The 17,441-nt window shown below is 42.6% G+C and overlaps 1 protein-coding gene across 1 annotated transcript in view; it reads right to left on the reverse strand.

Annotated features, from left to right (window-relative positions):
- Positions 1–17,441, reverse strand: part of LOC104346903 (transmembrane protein 132B) — a 250,673-nt gene that overhangs the window by 176,638 nt on the left and 56,594 nt on the right. Inside the window, exon 2 of the mRNA XM_086474168.1 lies at positions 3,870–4,749. Within this exon, the coding sequence (XP_086330294.1) occupies positions 3,870–4,749 (880 nt within the window). The remainder of the gene's footprint in view (positions 1–3,869; positions 4,750–17,441) is intronic.

Raw genomic sequence — 17,441 nt, forward strand, 5'->3', positions numbered from 1 at the left:
TTTATTCCATTAAACGTTTTCCTGCTGTACAAAATTACTCTCATTTTTCTTTTAAATACACCCTTTGAGTCTCAAGATGGAGTTAAATAACAATATAAACCATAAAAGAAATACAAGCCATTCCCAGTGCTATTGGATGAGATTTCCGTCCTTCCAGTTAAGCAAGAATTGCTTTCTTCTGTCTCTTCTACAACTCCTCCATGTACATCAGGAGATTTCTTCTGTTTAGCAAGTAGCACAAAAGTTGGTGCTACCCCTTCTTTAGTCATGATTGCCATCTTTCCCTGTTTACTATGTTTCACTGAAGTTTGTCAGTAAAGAAGGTTAACAGAGATACTGCTGTGCATCAAAAGACAAAAAGTGCCTGAAAATGTGTGACACTGATGTGTGTATTAGCCCTGCTGAAATCTCAAAGCTGTGCTTCATTTTTCCCTTTTTTTAAACTAGGTAGCCCATAAAAAAAATTTAATCATGGCAACGTAGCCCATTTCACCTATCTTTATGGTCAAACTATGTTTAGTGGCAACCCACCTAACGTAATCGGCAAAATTTATGTTCACAGATGGCAAATTTTACAGTACAGACCAGACTAGCAAGGCCACAAATTAACCTCCAGTGTCATAAGAATTTCATTGCACACATGTATAGATCATCTGTCAATAAAGTGAGCAATATGACTGTCAGGCACAGCAAAAGCATTAAATGCACACTTAGCCTCCAAATTCTGCCCCTTGACATATCTGGGTCCTTCGATTACACCAAGCCACGCTGGCTGGATTGTAGCATGAAGAGAAACACATTCCGCGGACCACAGCACAACTAGAGCTGCAAGTCAATATTAAACTCTAGTTATTGAATGAAAACAAACAACCAAGACTTAGCTGAAGCGAAGCAAAACCAGTTTGCGCTGAAGGGACTGCAAGCAATAGCTGGGGCTTCACATACAACCTACAGCATTGCCCTGTAAGTGACACTACTGGAAGGACAGGAGTTTAACAAATAAATTGTCTTTCAACACAGCACGTGGCCGAATCTCTAAGAAACTGTTTCCAATTGCTTTTCAGTTTCCAAGCTTGGTTAAGAATTTTGCCAAATTTTACCAAACCAAGGAAGAATTTGCTCTTCTATGAGAACTGAAGTCAGTTTTGCTAGAACAAAATACAACATAAAATACTACACAACACAGCATGAAATAGTAAAGAGGTGCATAAAATTGAGCATATCTGTTCCTTTGCGTACTGTCAGAGCTCGAGGTTGGCATCAAACACCGTCTTGAGAATGACTTAATTTTGATCTATTGCTTCATATGAGCCAGACTGCAATTCACCCTGCTACGCTTATAACGGATATGATTAAAAACAATCAGTTATATTAGGCAAAAATGTATTTCCCAAGACAAACATTCACGTCAATGTATTTTTCTCTGGCTATAACACACAGAAATTCTATGTATATAAAAACCTTCTGGGTTTTTACGGACGTTAGCGTCGAGCTGAAAAACAGAAAGCCTGTGAGGGAAACTGCATATATTAGATGCAGGCGCTATAGTGATTGTATTTCCCTCGGCATAATTCCCTGCCTACTATGTAAACTTCAGCTGAATAATCTCTCCATGGGGCCCAAGTATGTCATTCGAAATAATCATAGCAACAGTTGCTGGTGCTCTCTCCATCCTGAAGCATGGGTGAACCATCGGCAGAATTGCATTTTGCCTCTTACTTTCAGCATTCAGCTTAAGGTTAAATCAAAACACTTGCAGATTCTCTGATGAAAAGCACAATGCAAGCAAAGCCAAATAAAAGAGCAGACAGGCTAGACTACATAGAGCTGAGAGTGAATTTTCCAAGGAAATATTTCTGGGCACATAAAACATGCTGATTTATTGTAACAGAAACATCTCCTGGAGATGAACCGATTCCGTACACTTTTCAAAGAAGGCAATCCCCATGGAAACCTGACCGCCTTCCCCCAGCTCAGGAGCATCAAGATGCACGCTCTGCATGTCGTAAGAGCGGCGCAAAGTGACTCCTGCCTGACGGCTGGAGACGTGCAAGTCATAGAGGACTGTGGGAGAGGACAAGGGCCTCAGCACTAGCCAGGCTGTCGTGGCTCACCCTGTGGCTCCCATTTGGAGGCTCGGTTTCTGCTTCCTTGAAACTCCAGGTTAGTTAAAGTGCTCAGCACTTCCATTATTTTGCTTTTGAAAGACAACATTTCAAAACTATCACTGGAAGAAGGTTTTGGTGCTTTCCTAGCCAGCAGAAATCACAAAACTTTACCCTCACACTGTTTGTTACAAGGTAAATGTTATTTTAGAAATTCCAGCGGAAAGAAAATCTCCTCATCTTAGGCTGTCTCTAATACCTAGGGAATTTTATCTGTGGTGTATCTGGAGAACAAAAAAACGGAGAATTAAGAGCTGATGTTAAATCCTTGCAGAGCCTTAGGCAAATTCCATAATCTCTCTGCTATAGCACTGAGGATCAATACACAACTGCCGAAACCTGACTGCTCCGTGAGGTTGGTCCATCTACTGACAGTGGATGCCAGCCAAAACCATATTTAACAAAGGAAACCCAGTAAAGCCAGGTAAAAGCAAGAATAAGTTGGGTTTATAGGAAATCCCTTCCCGACCCAAACCTTTTAAAGTGTGCTTAAACCCTACGGTATTTCTCACACATTTCCCCCCCACACCCTGAGTAGATGGAAGTGCTTGGGACGCTGTGGATCATTTCTTTCCCTCTGCCTGTGCACTGCGCTATGAACCACTTGTCCTGATTCTCAGAGCAATCTGTAGGTTTATTAATATGCATGTGCTATTTCACAAACGTTGAATGATTTGAAAGTGCTGCATAGGGTTTGCTGTCTGTTTCCTCAACATCTGTCCCCAAAGCGCACTTCTGTCATGTTCTGCTCCCATCGTTCTTGGATCAAAAAGTTAGGAGTAAGGCACAAATCTGTTTTGAGGTTTGATAGCACGGACTGCAACTCCTTCTTTCCCAAGCATCTCACGTTCTCACAGCATATGACACTTTCCAATTACCTTTTGGCCCTTTTATTCCCCCAGTCTGGCTCATATTTCTCTCTGAATTTGGTCTCTGTGCAGCTCTGAACCCACAGTCTGACAGCTAAGGACATAGCAAATATGCAGCACTAACCCTTGGGGTGGTTAGAAATGTCTGAATTCTCCTATTACAGGCAGATTCACAAGTAAAGGTCACCAGAAAGTCTCAAAACTTAAAACAAAAATGGGCCATGCAACAAGCAGTCAAACGCTTGAGGAAGCGGGACGGGCTGTCTTACAGAAAAAACGAAGACAACTTGCAAAGTCTGGATCCAAATCCTGGCTCTGCCAAAGACTTCCTACACAAGCTGAGGCACGTCTCATTTTCTCACCTTTCAGCTCCTCTCTGTACAATGCAACAAAATAGTTCCTCTCATCTTGCACAGGTCACATGTGGTATCCCATGTACTTTGGAAAGATGATAAGAAAGTTGATAAAAAGAGAGGAAGCTCCAGCAAAGAAACTGAAAACCCTCCTGCAAACTGTCTAGCAAAATGGATCGCAGCAGTTACCCTGGCTGACTTACAGAGGCATAATTTAAGAGGCAGAATTATGACTAGAAGCAAATAGAATTAAAACAAAAAGTAATCATACAAACATTTATAGCTCATACTTTAAAATCAATTCCCATGTTCCAGAAAGTGTCATCCACACAGATAATTCAAGACTATTTATAGTTTTCCCCAGTTGGAGAGGAAATGCTTAAGTTCTCTCAGGAAAAATGTAACCAAAGAGATTACATCTGCCATCAATTTGTCCCTATTTGTAGGCTGTTTAGCATACAGCACTTTAAAACTTCTCTTACCTTAATACAAACTGGTCTGCTAGAGAGTCATCAGCCAGGGAAACATGAAAGGTCACAACATCACCTTCTCTGACCGGGTTGAGTGGTAAGCGAATAACGATATTTTCATCTAGCCTTAGTGAAGACTGTTTCAATTTATCTTGATCTGGGTAAACAATGATGCTACCAATCCTTTCCATAGCTGACAAAGCCTTGTGTTCATTATCTTGACCTGTATGGATATTGTTTTCCCATTTTGCATCCTCTGGAGAACATTCCCCATCTGGTGTATAAATCTTATAGAAGAGCTCCACAGTAATCCCTTCCAGGGAGGCCGTTTCCTCTGAAACCAGGGGTGGAGGGGAGCTGAACCAGCTAGGAGATAATTCCAGCTCTGCAACACATAATCCTAGATGACCTGTCAATCTACAGCTGGCCACAACTTCTCTAGACTCCAGGAAAGCAAACATCTTCACGCAAGGCAACCTCTCCGCAGAATTATAGTCATCCCAGTCCTTCCCCACAATATAGAACAAGGTTTGTATTTTAGGTTTGTTGGAATAGATTGAGCTGTCGATTATGTGAGATTTTAATTTCCAATTAAAAGTGAATTTATTTGTGAAACCAAAAGATGCAGAAGTCAGCATGAGGTCCAAGGGAACAGCCTGTTCAACAGAAAAGGGTCCATACGTGGCATTTAGGACAGGTGGCAGTTTGGCTTTGTATATAAAGAATGAATCCACCCTAGACTGCAAACTGGAGTTCCTCATGATATCCTGGTTGGCTTCTTTGAGGAAGAAGAAAATATCAGCATTGCAGATGTGATAGCTCGCAGGGAGATATGTTGGCAGGTTTGAAAATCTCTGTATGCTGTCCATGATCCCTCCTCGGCTCTCCACCACTGCAGTCCAAAGATAAAAGGAAACAGAAAGACAACTCTAATGTTTGCTTAGCATGCCCCTCAGTTTTTCTCAAAAGCAATGTATTACCAGAGATCAATACTGTTAGCCACAATTACAAAACAATCTGACACAGGTACCATGGAAAAGCACTGTTGGCTCAAAGCTCATACACTGAAAACATCCCATTGCATCAGCTGTACAGCTTCCTTTCCACCTTCCCCAATCTAATATCTACTTGAAAGCCATTAATCAAGTACTAGATAAAAACAAGGAGGCGATTGATTGGCCAGATCCCAATCTAAGTTCCAAAACTTTTTACTGGTTGGTCTTTGTTCTTTTATTGCCAGATCAAACTTACAACTTTTTCTCACCCATGTTTCAATATACGTAAGAAACTGGCATATTCAATATTAGTAGGCAGTAAACCAGAACATTTTCTTTAGCATAACATCACTAACACACAATGCAATGGGCGGTTGCAAATCTGCATCACTCCCAATCCACTTTTGCCAGGTCAGCAGTTTGGAAATTAGTGGTAAACTGATAAAAGCTTTGTTCTTGAAACCAAAATTTTTCACACAAAAAGAATACGGGGTTTGATACTGGTCTCAGTGGGATGGATTTATAAGCAAGAGTGTACTTGAGAGAAGGAGAGAAATCCTTTACATACAGAAGGCTCGCAGGTGCTTAGAAGCATTTTTTTTGGTTTAATTCCAGAGGAGAATGAAACACATTTGGAAACCACAAAAGTTTCTCTACAACACAATGGTCAATCCTCCAGCCAGCACTGAGCAATTTTTCCCAGGCAAGAAAAGATTCCAGAGGGAGGGAGGGATCAAACAGACATCTTTGGTTTGGGCCGATCTCTAATTAACAGTGAGATATATTCAATCTGGGCTGCAATTCTACCAGAAAGAAACAGTGGGTCTTTCATACTAACAATTCATACACTCCGACAAAAAGCCGGTGAATGCAAGCTCCTGGGACTGCCACAGAAGAAATAAACAGAAACCAAATGAATTAAAATGAAGCAGTTCCATAATGTGCAGAGATAACAAAGGAACAATGACAGATCCTAAGGTCAAAGCTCTTGTTGTCTCCTGCTGAAGCTCAGCGGTGATTTTACTGTTTGTCAGGACTGGGGAGAGCAGATACACAACGCGACAACTGCACAAACAATTACACCTGTTACAACACAGATGACTCAGATGCTTGCAGCCACAATTTAGCACAGATAAAAGCTCTAATATTTAAGCTATTTTTTCAGGTTGTGTATTTTTAAAGCCTACACTTATGGAAGACAGATTCTAGGGCAAATCTCATCCATTTGACTTTGCTCCTCTTGTTCTCAGTTGAAATTTTGCTCATTTATTTTGAATGGCTTGATATTATCTATGCTTGCTTAAATGCTTCTCATTTCATCACAATGCTTCTGCCTTTACTTTTGCTGTATATTTAATTTTGTCAAGGTTTTTCTGTAGCCATTGGAATATCCTTTGTGGGAACGAGTAAATATGCATATGCACAAAAGCATAAAAAATTTGCAGCAGGAAACAGTATCAACAGTCTCCTCTCTCACTACTCTATACATGGGGATCAGATCAGGGTTTCCTCTCAGCTCTACAAGCAAATGCAATTGCAGAGCAGTTGCCACACAATCGCCCCACTTGGGTGTCCTCTCATTTCTTATGCCCGTGCATAAACATTTCAGCCCACAGCTCATAACACACCGGTGCAGCCAACACCTTCTCCTGGCTGCACGCAGCCACGGGCCTGGGCACCCAGATGAAGTACAGAAACCCAGGTGATGAGAAACTTTCTCCTCCCTTCCCCATGTGAGCACTGACCTGGGCCAGCTTGCTATGGTATCATAGCTCACATCGGTGACAACCAATTTTCTACTGGAGAAAATTGACTTTAGCCCCTTTCCCTTCCACATCTCTCTTCATTTAGAGGTGAACGACGGGTAGCTGGCCCACTCCCTGCAGCAGGCAGAAACCAGAGACCCCGTTTCTCTATGCGAAGCCATAAGGTGCGAGTAGTAATAAGAAATTCTGGAAGAAGACAGAGGTAGTCTCTCCAGGCAAGAGGCTAACAAAGCTACAAGCAGTGTAAGAGGCAGAAGGCACAGGTGAGGCAGACACCGCAGAAAGCAGTAGGTGCTCTGTAGCAGAGATGGACACCGCTGCCTGTTAGAACTGGGCACGGGAGGCACAAGGCAAGGAACCCAGAGCAACCTACAACAGGGACGGAGGCAAAGAGCAGAAGCTGGTGACCACCATTTAGCAGGGGTCAGGCAATGCCCCAGTGCTGTTTGCTGAGCTGCTCTGTGGGAGCCCCAAAGCTTTTATCCCGCTGCTGAATAACGAAGTGCTCAGGAAACACTGCAGGTTAAACCTCAACCTGCTTGTAGCAGCAGTAGAAGGGAGAAAGGAGATCAATGCCAAAGTCACCAGGGGTTGTTTTAGCAGCTCCATTACTGCTCAGGTATTTACAGAGCACCTTGACATGGCGTGGCTTGCCGTGCCATCGTGCAACTGCACAACTCAGTCGCTGAAAGCAAGGCAGCAAGGGGTGGCAGGGTGGCGTTTCTTTGCTTAGAAGTCAAATGCAGACAAGCACCTTCCTGGATTAATTGTAGATAAATCAAACTACATTTGAAAGCAATACTTTTGAGAAGTTGCATTTATCATAAAAATTGTGCAGCTGTACAGATAAGCAAAGGACACACAGCAGCAAGAGTACCCTCTGATTTCTTGGAGAAGAGCTAAAATTTGCCTTCTCCCAAGACACACCAGATTGCAGAGATGTAAACACTGACATAGTTCCTGAGCCTAAAGAGAAACCAAAAATGAGGCAAAGCTTAAATGCATTTGGGTTTATATTATAGGACTTGTCCCCCTGCCATCCTTTATGCAGATATTTTCGCTCTCTCAAGCAGTGATTTACAAGAAGTTTAAAAGGTATGTTTTCCCCTTTCCTCTGTTTCATTACAGTGGCAACATTCAGTGCCTCTTCTCAGAACTGGTACGAGGACTAGGATATCAGCCTGCTGTAACTCAAACAAAATGAGACACAAATTTTGGCTGAAAGCTTATATGGGAAGCCATAAACAGCCGTAGACAGGGCTGGGCTTTGTCCTAGAACCAGCCTGCAACAAAATATGATATCTGAATTTAGCAGCATTTTATGATGCTGTAGGAACATCTAAAAAGAAATACTTCATACGATGGCAGGCCAACACCCCGCCTTTTTAATTCGGCACATCAGCGCCACAGAATCAATCTCCTTACAGTAACAATCAGAAACAGGACACGTTTCCAGCTTTCTGGTGTGCAACAAAGCGACTATTAAATCACCTGCTCCTTTAATAAGCACTCCAGCAAGATCAAAAGAGGGCAGAACATTAGATCAGAACGTGGGTTAGTCCTAATTATGTAACAAAAGAGAGCAAGAGTTGAAGAAAAGTAAACGGAGGCCAAAGAGCATCCCTAGAGCCCAATGCTATCGCAAAGGCTGAACACAGTCTGTGGCACTGGAGATGTTGATAACACATGATTTGATATGACTTGAGATATTTAGCTTAATTTCTAAAATCACTTTTACTTTGTAACAGGTTTTCAGCAGGTGCTTTGTACCTTTTAAAACACTTACTTGGACTAACCAAATAGCAAGACCCTCAGAGCAACAGGTCAACTTGTAAAATCTCATCACTCCCATTTTACGCAAAAAAACTCCAGAGTTGGGCAATAGGGTCATAGCCCAGTCCATCCTGCAACTTCTGAGAGTGCAAATGGAAAGGAAACACCCTTCCAATTGTTTCTGAAGAGCAGAGAGACAGAGAGGAAGCCACTGTGCATGTCACCAACCATGCAATGCTGCGCATCAGGGAGATGCCCCTTCCTGGTCCTTACTCTGACCCGCTCAGACCTCAAACCAAGCTTTCTTTCTGTTGTCCTGATAATTTTTTATTTAACCATAAAATTATCCATCACTTCTGTTTTTAATCTCACTTAACCCTGGACTGATGCCACAAAAAGCAGCACAGGACTAAGGCACATGCAAAGCCACAGCTGTAGGTCACACTGTTCAATAAAAATCTGCCATCCATGTAACTCAGGAGTTCATCCAACCTATATTTCTTACAATTTCATACATACTAATGCATCTACGTTAAGCTGTAGTAAGAGGAAAGTCTTTAAAATTCATCATTTTGTAATTAAAAAGGAAAATAACTCCTGATGAAGCACAAATCCAAATTTCACATCTCAATCTGCCCATACTTTAGCTAACTACTTAACAGGAGCCAAGTCTTCCATGAGCCCCCAGTAATTCTCAAGTTGGAGGTGCAAGGCACAGGAAGCATTTAAAATTGCAACTTTTTCAATATCCTTTTTCTCTGAAAACAAACAAGAAAGCCAATCCTGCACCTGTGGAAAAACTGTGAAAATGTTAAAATTCATCTTTCCTGCAGCATCATCGGAATTGTAGCGGGAGATCATACAGACACTCCTCTTTGTAAAAGAGGAGTAATTTCAAGTAATGTGGTGCCAGTAAGTACTATGATGTTATCCATGACTCATACAGAGGCAATCAATGGCTTGTCTGTATAGGAGAAAAATCACCAGCCCTTCCCACCAGCCCTCACTAAAACCATAAAGACCAAACTACACATGTACATTATTCCACTATAAAAATGGCTCTATTCATAATAATTATTTTGCTCTGGAAATGCAGGCATTATCCTTAAATAAAAACACACTGTATCCCAGAATAGGGTGTCTACACAAGGAAAGCTATTCTGGAACTGATAAATTACAAGACAGTAATTAATTCTGGACCAGCTGTGTAGGTCACTTTCTCTCATACATGCAAGGGGTAAGACCTGATGCTGTTAAGGGACCCCAGCCGTGACAGGTTCCACAAGGTGATTTGGCCTGGCTACAGCTGGGGAAACTCTTAATCTTGACAACAGGAAAATGAGGAGGATGATTACAGTGTGAAAATCTACCATGAGTTTAGACCTCATTTGAGTACTATGAGTAGGATAAGTTTGGGTTGTGCCAGCATTTAAGGAGCCTAGATGAACACCTGCCTCCTGCTCTCCCTGACTCATTCAAAATTTAATAAAATAACCATGAAAGGAGGATGTCACTGTTTACTTCCCACATTCAGAGTCCATCCTGTGACTCATCTCCTCAGCTTTACATTAGGGAGGAAAAGGAGGAGAAAAACCTGAGGAACAATTTCCATCACCTACCATTCAAAAACAAGACTTACTCCTTTAGTACGTGAGGTAGTTACCCAGAGAACCACATTGGCACTGAAAAAGATCCCGTAATAACAAACACTATTTTCAACTGTAACAGAGTAATCTGAAGATATAAGTGACACTGCAAGAAAGAGCTAAGAAGAGTTCCCAATGCTTCTTTAACGTTAAATCAAAGGCAGCCCAGAAACGGTGAACATACGAAACACTGTAGCATGAGAAAAGATGATAGGATCCCTTTAAGCCTTTCTCATTCTCTCTTCTTATCCTAGTTTGATGTAAGGTTAGAACAACCAGTTTACAGTCCTTACGTTCAATCTTGATTACACATTTGTGGACACAGAGACTCTCTTTGCAATCGCTAGTCAGGCAGCTTGTTTTGAAAGACAAGAAAAAGGATGCAATTTAAAAATAAGTCTATTTAATCCAAACATCTAAAACTGAAGTGAAGTTAATTAACTTTTGTAGGCTTGGGACAATGTCTCACGTACTTATCTTCAAATGTCTCAGTCAAACTTCTGTTACCCATGCTTCACTGCAGCTACACGTTCTGGCCACCCCCCGCGGGAGTCAGCCCATCTCATTTTAGATAGGTATCTAAGCCCAGCACAGACTCCAGCCTCCCCTTTCAGTAAATCACAGAAAAGGGTATCTCCAGGATTCACTCATCCTCTCCTAGACACTTATATCTTAGGGGTGACAAATCACCCTTGGGAGGAGCCTATTTCTCTCCATTAGCTTGATGGCAAAAGGTGGCCAGTGCAGACTTGCATGCTGGAGGTTTAGATGTCTACGGGCAAACAAGTCCTGGCCCATCAGATCTGATGGCTCACTCTACACCAAAGCTTCTCTTCCCACACCACATGCCTGTGTTTGCCCACCACTCTGATTACAAAAGGCTTGAATGCAACACCTCAGGCCTCATAAATCTTTTGTCTATTAAAATGCATTTTTCAGTGCAAAATTAAACTATGCATAGAAAGAAACCCCTGATCAAACCACAAGTTCAGTAATAAATTGTATTATTGTTTTCCAGAGAAAGTCAAGTGCTTTGCCTGCTTACCCTTGCCAAAAAATAAGTTGGATGTGGAAGTTTCTGAGCTAGCACTTACTACAGTTTTTAGCTTGCATGCATTTTGCACAGTCACCCATACTGAAAGACATACATACAGCAAGGCCACCTACAGATAGTAATAAAACCGTACTGTCTGAAAGGCTGCCTATAAATCTTATTAAAGTAATCCCTTCCCTGAACCCAGATTATTACATTCACCTTTATGGTAGAATAAAAATTAATTTTCTCAGCTATAATAAGTGTATGATAAGAAAGCATCACTTGGGACTAAATAAAGATTATAATTAACTCCAACTGAATAAATCTAAATTTAGCTTGGACTAGCAATTTGTTTTCATACATTTTCCTCTACGACTGAGTGAATAGGTATGGCAGGATTAGAATCCCATGCTAGTTCCAGCACTGCTGGCACAGAAAGGAGTGAGGCAGAGTGTAATCCAATACCCAAAAGGCCTGAAGGTTAATTCAGGGTTCTCTATCAGCAAAAGTTTGGAATACTAGAGAAAAACAAAAAGGCTCAAAACTGCCATTAGTCCAGCAAGGAAAGCATGTGAAGCATTGGACTCCATAGAGAACACTGCTCACAGCGTTCCCTAAATCAGCATTGTGCAAAGACGGGACCTCTGCCACAGGAGAACATGTTGAGGGGAAGCATCTTCTGTGCTTGCCTGATCTTCCTCTTTCCTACCAAGTATCTGCGTTTGAGGGCCATCAGAAACAGGCTGCTGGGCCAGATGGATCTGTGCTCTGACCTGGTATAGCCACTCTTAATCTGCGCTCCCTCATCTGCAACACCTCAGAGGTGATCCCTAAAGCAGTTGCAAAAGCCACAGCATCACACAAGCACAATGCAAGCACACAAACAAAAGGGGGTGAAGTAAACGTATCAAACAAATCCACAAAGTTCACCCTGACTTTTTTACTTAGTTGAAAATAAAAACCCTTATAGCAGCACTATACTCAGCAGATTAGAGGTATTTATTTTTTTTCTTCCAAAGAAACAAGGCTGTACTTAGAAAAGGTTGAGGAACTGCCTCGTTAAGCCACTACTTCATTATTTGCCATTCTCTGGGAAAACGATTGTTAACTACTTTATCACTGGGAAGGAGGAGTTCAGGCTTGTTTACCAAAACGGACCACATATTTGTCCTAGCCAGGGAATAACATGCAACCCAAGCAATAAAGCTACTATGCTTCCTCCTCTGATTTCCATGCTAGCCCATGCAGACATCGGATTTGCCCACATAAGAAGATTTTATCAGGTATAAAGCTACAGCTGAACCATTATCATTACAGCAGAATGGTTCTCCAAGCAGATATGTTTATTTCCAAAGACTGGAGTTCTTTTAGCTTAAAGGTAACACAGTCTGAAACACGAAAAAAAAAAAAAAAAAAGAATTTTTTTAGGATGAAATAAGAGTATGTATGTAATTCACTACACCACTATAACAAATTCACCTCTCATGAGGGTTTATCTTTGCTAGACGGGACATGCTTCTGCTGCCCCAGCACCATCATTTCTTTCTGAGAACTACCAGACTCAAGCACAATTCCTGACCAGATACGAAATTGCCCAAAATTATGCTGTCCAAACCTGAGGAGTGCAAATTCCTCCCGAATCGTTAACATTGGCTGTTATAGTTAAATTTGTCACAGCTTCTAAGCCAAAGATCCAGCATCTCTACAGGTTATAAAGTGAAAATTTTATTCCACCAGGGAGAAGAGAGATCCCCTTTCCTCCAAATGCTACCATCAGGTAAGGCCTGGAAGGATCTGAGATACAGGACATTAAACCTGTGACATCTGTAACTGCAGAAAGGATATTTCAGGTAACTTTTAGAGGCTTTTATTGCTCCCTCTGAACTCTGTACAGCAGGAAACATGGTAACTAAGGCACATGGTTTTATGGGCTGGAGTAATAGAAAAAACAGTCACAATAAAAAAATTTTTAAAACTCTCTAAACATCCCTAAAATAGCTTTTCCTGAAACATAGTGGGATGGTTTCACCACCTGTGAGTAATGTGCCCATCCCCACACCCCATAAAATCTTTATGTCATCACGTATTCTATTTATTCATCTCCCCCACACTCTCACACACATGCTTCTGGACAAAGTCTTCGTTGTTAAAAACATTTATTCAAATGTGTCTGATAGAAAAAGCTAGAAGTTAGATAAAATATATTCCCATAGTACTATGTGGTCCCATCCACAGACTGTACAAAGCACAAGATGACAGCATTCCTACGTCAGGTGTTCACAGCTTCCCAGGGCCAGTGAGTTCTTGCCCTAACCTCTTGAGTGTAAAATATTGTTTCCATTAAGGAGAAAGGGACCATTCCGATGGGTGAAGGACACAGAACAAATACTGAGGACGAACCTATAAAGAAAAAGTGCGAGCATGAAGAGAGCATGGGGACACTGAGCATTCTCTCTCCAAAAACCAAGCAGAAATGAGACATTCACAGCATTTCTCCTTCGAGTCTTCAGCAGCCACCTCCTCTGACAGAGGCAGTACAGGTATTTGCAGAACTAAGGTTTCCAGCTCAGACTAATTCCCTGAGTACTAGAAGGAATTCCTCCTCCATATCACAGTCAGCACAGCCAAGGCCACCTCAGTGCGGATAGCTGACAAAACTGCTTTAACTGCCCAAACCTCAGTGCAGGGAGGGTGCCCAAGAGAGAAAATCCCCCAAGAGTTTTCTCAATTAATGTGGCTGTTGCAATCACTCAGGTTGCCCTGCTGAGCTGATCACTGGCCTAACTTGCCATTTTAGTTTCGATCAGGGGTGTTGATATGGTGGTTAAAAGTCACAGGCTGCTCTTGGCGAGTTTCTCTGCATCTCCCGTACAACCGCAATGGGGAAATTGTCCTGCCAGTTACAATTAGAGGCATTAGCACAGTGGCTAAAGGTCACAAATTCATCAGCTGAAAAAACTGACTGACAGAGCCACTATTGTAAGCTAAACTGAAGTTTAAAAACACCTGATTAACCAAGGAGGGCTTCTGTTCTGGTTACCTGGAGGTGAGAGACGACTGCTAAAGCTGTGTGCACAGAGAGGTTTTGCACAACCTGCCGCTTGGTGGGCAGAAACGCCATCAGCACAAACCATGAACTCCCAGCCTGCATCATGTGCCTCCCCCTCAAGGCATGAGCAGCATTAGGATTTCCTAAAACCTCCTTCTCCCTTCCAGACAGCCCTCAGCTCTTCTTGTCCAGACGCGGAGATGACAAAACCAACCCTGAAAACCAGGGCAACACCACGTCAGGAAGGGTGCTTTGTACACCCGGGCAGCACATCTTTGCTATGGGGGGGAGTCAAGAGGCACAGACACCCTGGGTGAAGCTAAGCCAGGTGACATTCTCAGGGGCCACAGTAGGGCTGCTGGACCTGTCACCCAGCTCCCCACCGTATGGCACTGGTCCCGGCATTGCTCCTTACCCTGGTGCAGAGTTGGTGCTTCCAGCCTCCAGCATCGTAAAGCCCTGTGCATCCCTCCTGACACCTGATAAATAAGGTTTGTCACGGCTACTGGAGGTTCTCATTGCTAAAGAGGTTAGGAGAGGGCTCCCTACTACCGTTATCTGAGGCAAAACTCATTTTTCCACAGGGATATTTCATAAACAACAGAAAATGAATATGTGTATGGGAGTCTGTGGATATATTCTTGAAACAGAAAGGCCTTACAAGGCAAACACATTCACTAAAGGCACCAGGCGATTGCAAAAGTAAATCTCTTAAATATATGCTCTAAACTATTAGCCAGCTGTGAAATATTTGTATTCAGTGTCAAAACATCTATGTCACACAAAGCCAAGAGACTGACAGGAGAAAGGCCAGGATTTATGTTAGCTGGGGTCTATCTGTCATGGAGATAGGAAAGCTGAGAGAGAGTCCTTTTATTAAAATCACTCTCCTGCTGCAGATATTGATCTAAGCAGCTAAGGTTGAATAACAAAGTGCATCCCCATCTCTCACAAAGTTACTCACTGGTACAACACTAAGGGACTGGGATAAATACCCTCGCAACCCCAGAAAATGGCACCCCAAAAGGGAGCAGGCAGGGAACAAGGGGCACTGGTATAAAGAGCATCCCGCGACATCATAGCTCAGCTGCCTTCCAGGAATCAGAAAGTCCGTCTCAACTCCACCTCCCAAATTTTCAGGAAGCTTATTTTGCTCCCCAAATCACCAATGCATTTGCCATTACTCCCAGATTGAGTTCACCATTAAAACAATACAGAGAAACACAGTGCGGACCACATTGCCTGCACTCCCACTTTAAGGAGCGAATGCCATTTCAAAAGGATCCTTCCCTAAATCTGCTTCAGCATTTTCAGTTTTGCCCCTAAGCAATAATAGCAATAACTTCTGCCCCAGTTTGGGCTGATCACTCCCTGACAGTTCTCCCTCAGCTTCTGCAGGGCCCAGATCTTGGCTGCGTTTCTCTTTGCAAACCCCAGCTTGTGACTGCAGTCAATGGCCTCAAATATTACACCTAAAGATGAAATGAAGCAAAGAAACTTGAAGTTCTATTGTACAACAGACTTTCTACAGTCCTGCATCCACAGGTTACACAGGTACATCATTTTATAGCACTCCTGATTCTCCCCACAGGAGCTTCTGCCTTTGGTGATACCTAAAAATTCATTGCATGAGCCAGAAATTACAGGATATTAAAATGCTGGCGGCAGATTCTCCAAAGGCATTGTCAGAAAGAGGTAAGGTTAGTCCAAAGCCTTTCTCCAGCGCAATGGGCTTTCACGGGATTCTCCATCCTGTTGTTTTGAATCTCTTGGAGGAAACAGGCTCCAAACCGATGGGCCCAAACAGCCGCAGGAAACCACAAAAGCCGCTTACAATAAAACCTCTGTAAAGTTATTAAGAACACAGATATGTCTTGAATGCACAGAAAATCCTCTGTCTTACCAGCACTCATCCATATCCCACTGTGACTGTAATCCCAGGAAGAGTATACACCACGCACAGCCCTGCTGCGGGACTGAGATAAAACAAAACAAGATTCAGAGACACGCAACGCAAAATCCTGCGTCCGGCGCCAGCCCCGCAGCTCTGCCTCAGCACTGGGAGCAATGCTCATTTCATTGCCCATTACTGTTGGATTTCTCACCTGGACAGAGACCCTGACTACACGTGCTGATTTTTGGAACCGTTAGCAACGCAGACAGTTAAATGCCTAGTTAAATCTTTGCAGTGTTTAGCGCTGTGGAAAGAAGTCAGCTTTCACTTAGGTTTCCCCACTGAACTCCAGAGGCGCACGCTGTTGCCTCCAGCGAGATTTGTGTCCCCATCCTGCAAACACACATGCACATATCATTTCAAGGTTGTGTGCAGTCTCACTAAGCCAGGGAGTTTTCCCACTGGGAAATTTAAGCAGAAGCCACAAAGTTTCAGGACAGAGGCCTGCGAGGTCACCCGGACTTTTAGCTGCTTCAGAAAAAGCTCCATGGCTTTACAGATTCACCACTAGCGGTTCAGAGATATCTGCGCCTTTTTTCTCTGAACTCAATCTTCAACCTGCACTTTGCATTGCTCTCACAGGCAACCAATATTACACTAACCAGACTCTCGAAGCAATATGTGCTCTCTGACTCTCATAGGAGCAATGACACAGGCCTAGTTCTGCAGTTCAAACATCATTAAGTTATCAATTTATATCTGCCTCTCAAAGAACAGCACATGAAAACGTGAATCCTTCCTTTCTAATGACAGCTCTTTTTTTTCTACCACTCAAAATACCCAGAACAAAAGTTTCTGTTTTCTCTCAGATTCCTTTACGTAATTCAACATTTTATTTTTGGAATGACAACAGCCTCGAGCAACTCCATTAATTTGTTACAGAGTAAAAGAGCTTTGCATTCCTAGGGTGACTGCTGACCTCCTCCCCTGCTCCCTTGCTTATTGAAACAGTCCTGCTCAAGCACATCCCGCTATCAGAACAAAGCATAATTTTTCACGCTTGAATGCATTATTTTACGTTATGAATACACATTTGACATATTTTACAAATTCACGGCAGATGCTGTCAGAACGGACAAAATAACCATCCCTCAGTACCGCTTTTCTCTTACTACAACGATCAAAGGCTGCAGCTTGTCATTCACACGTGGAGAACGGCTCCTCTTGGGGAGAGGAGAAGGAGCCTGCAGCCTCACCCAGGACTTCTTGGGTGTTTGTTTCTCTGTCTGTTGCCGATTAGCAATTTAGAGTTCGATTTTCTAAGCACAAGGAAAATTCCCAATAGCTCTGGAGGAGGCAGTTCAAGGAGATCTTGTCAAAATATTGCTGTGTGAAGAAAGTGAAACCTTATTATGGCTTTCATAC

This window comes from Leptosomus discolor, chromosome 16, assembly GCF_034619465.1.
Source record: "Leptosomus discolor isolate bLepDis1 chromosome 16, bLepDis1.hap2, whole genome shotgun sequence".
Taxonomy (NCBI): Eukaryota; Metazoa; Chordata; class Aves; order Leptosomiformes; family Leptosomidae; genus Leptosomus; species Leptosomus discolor.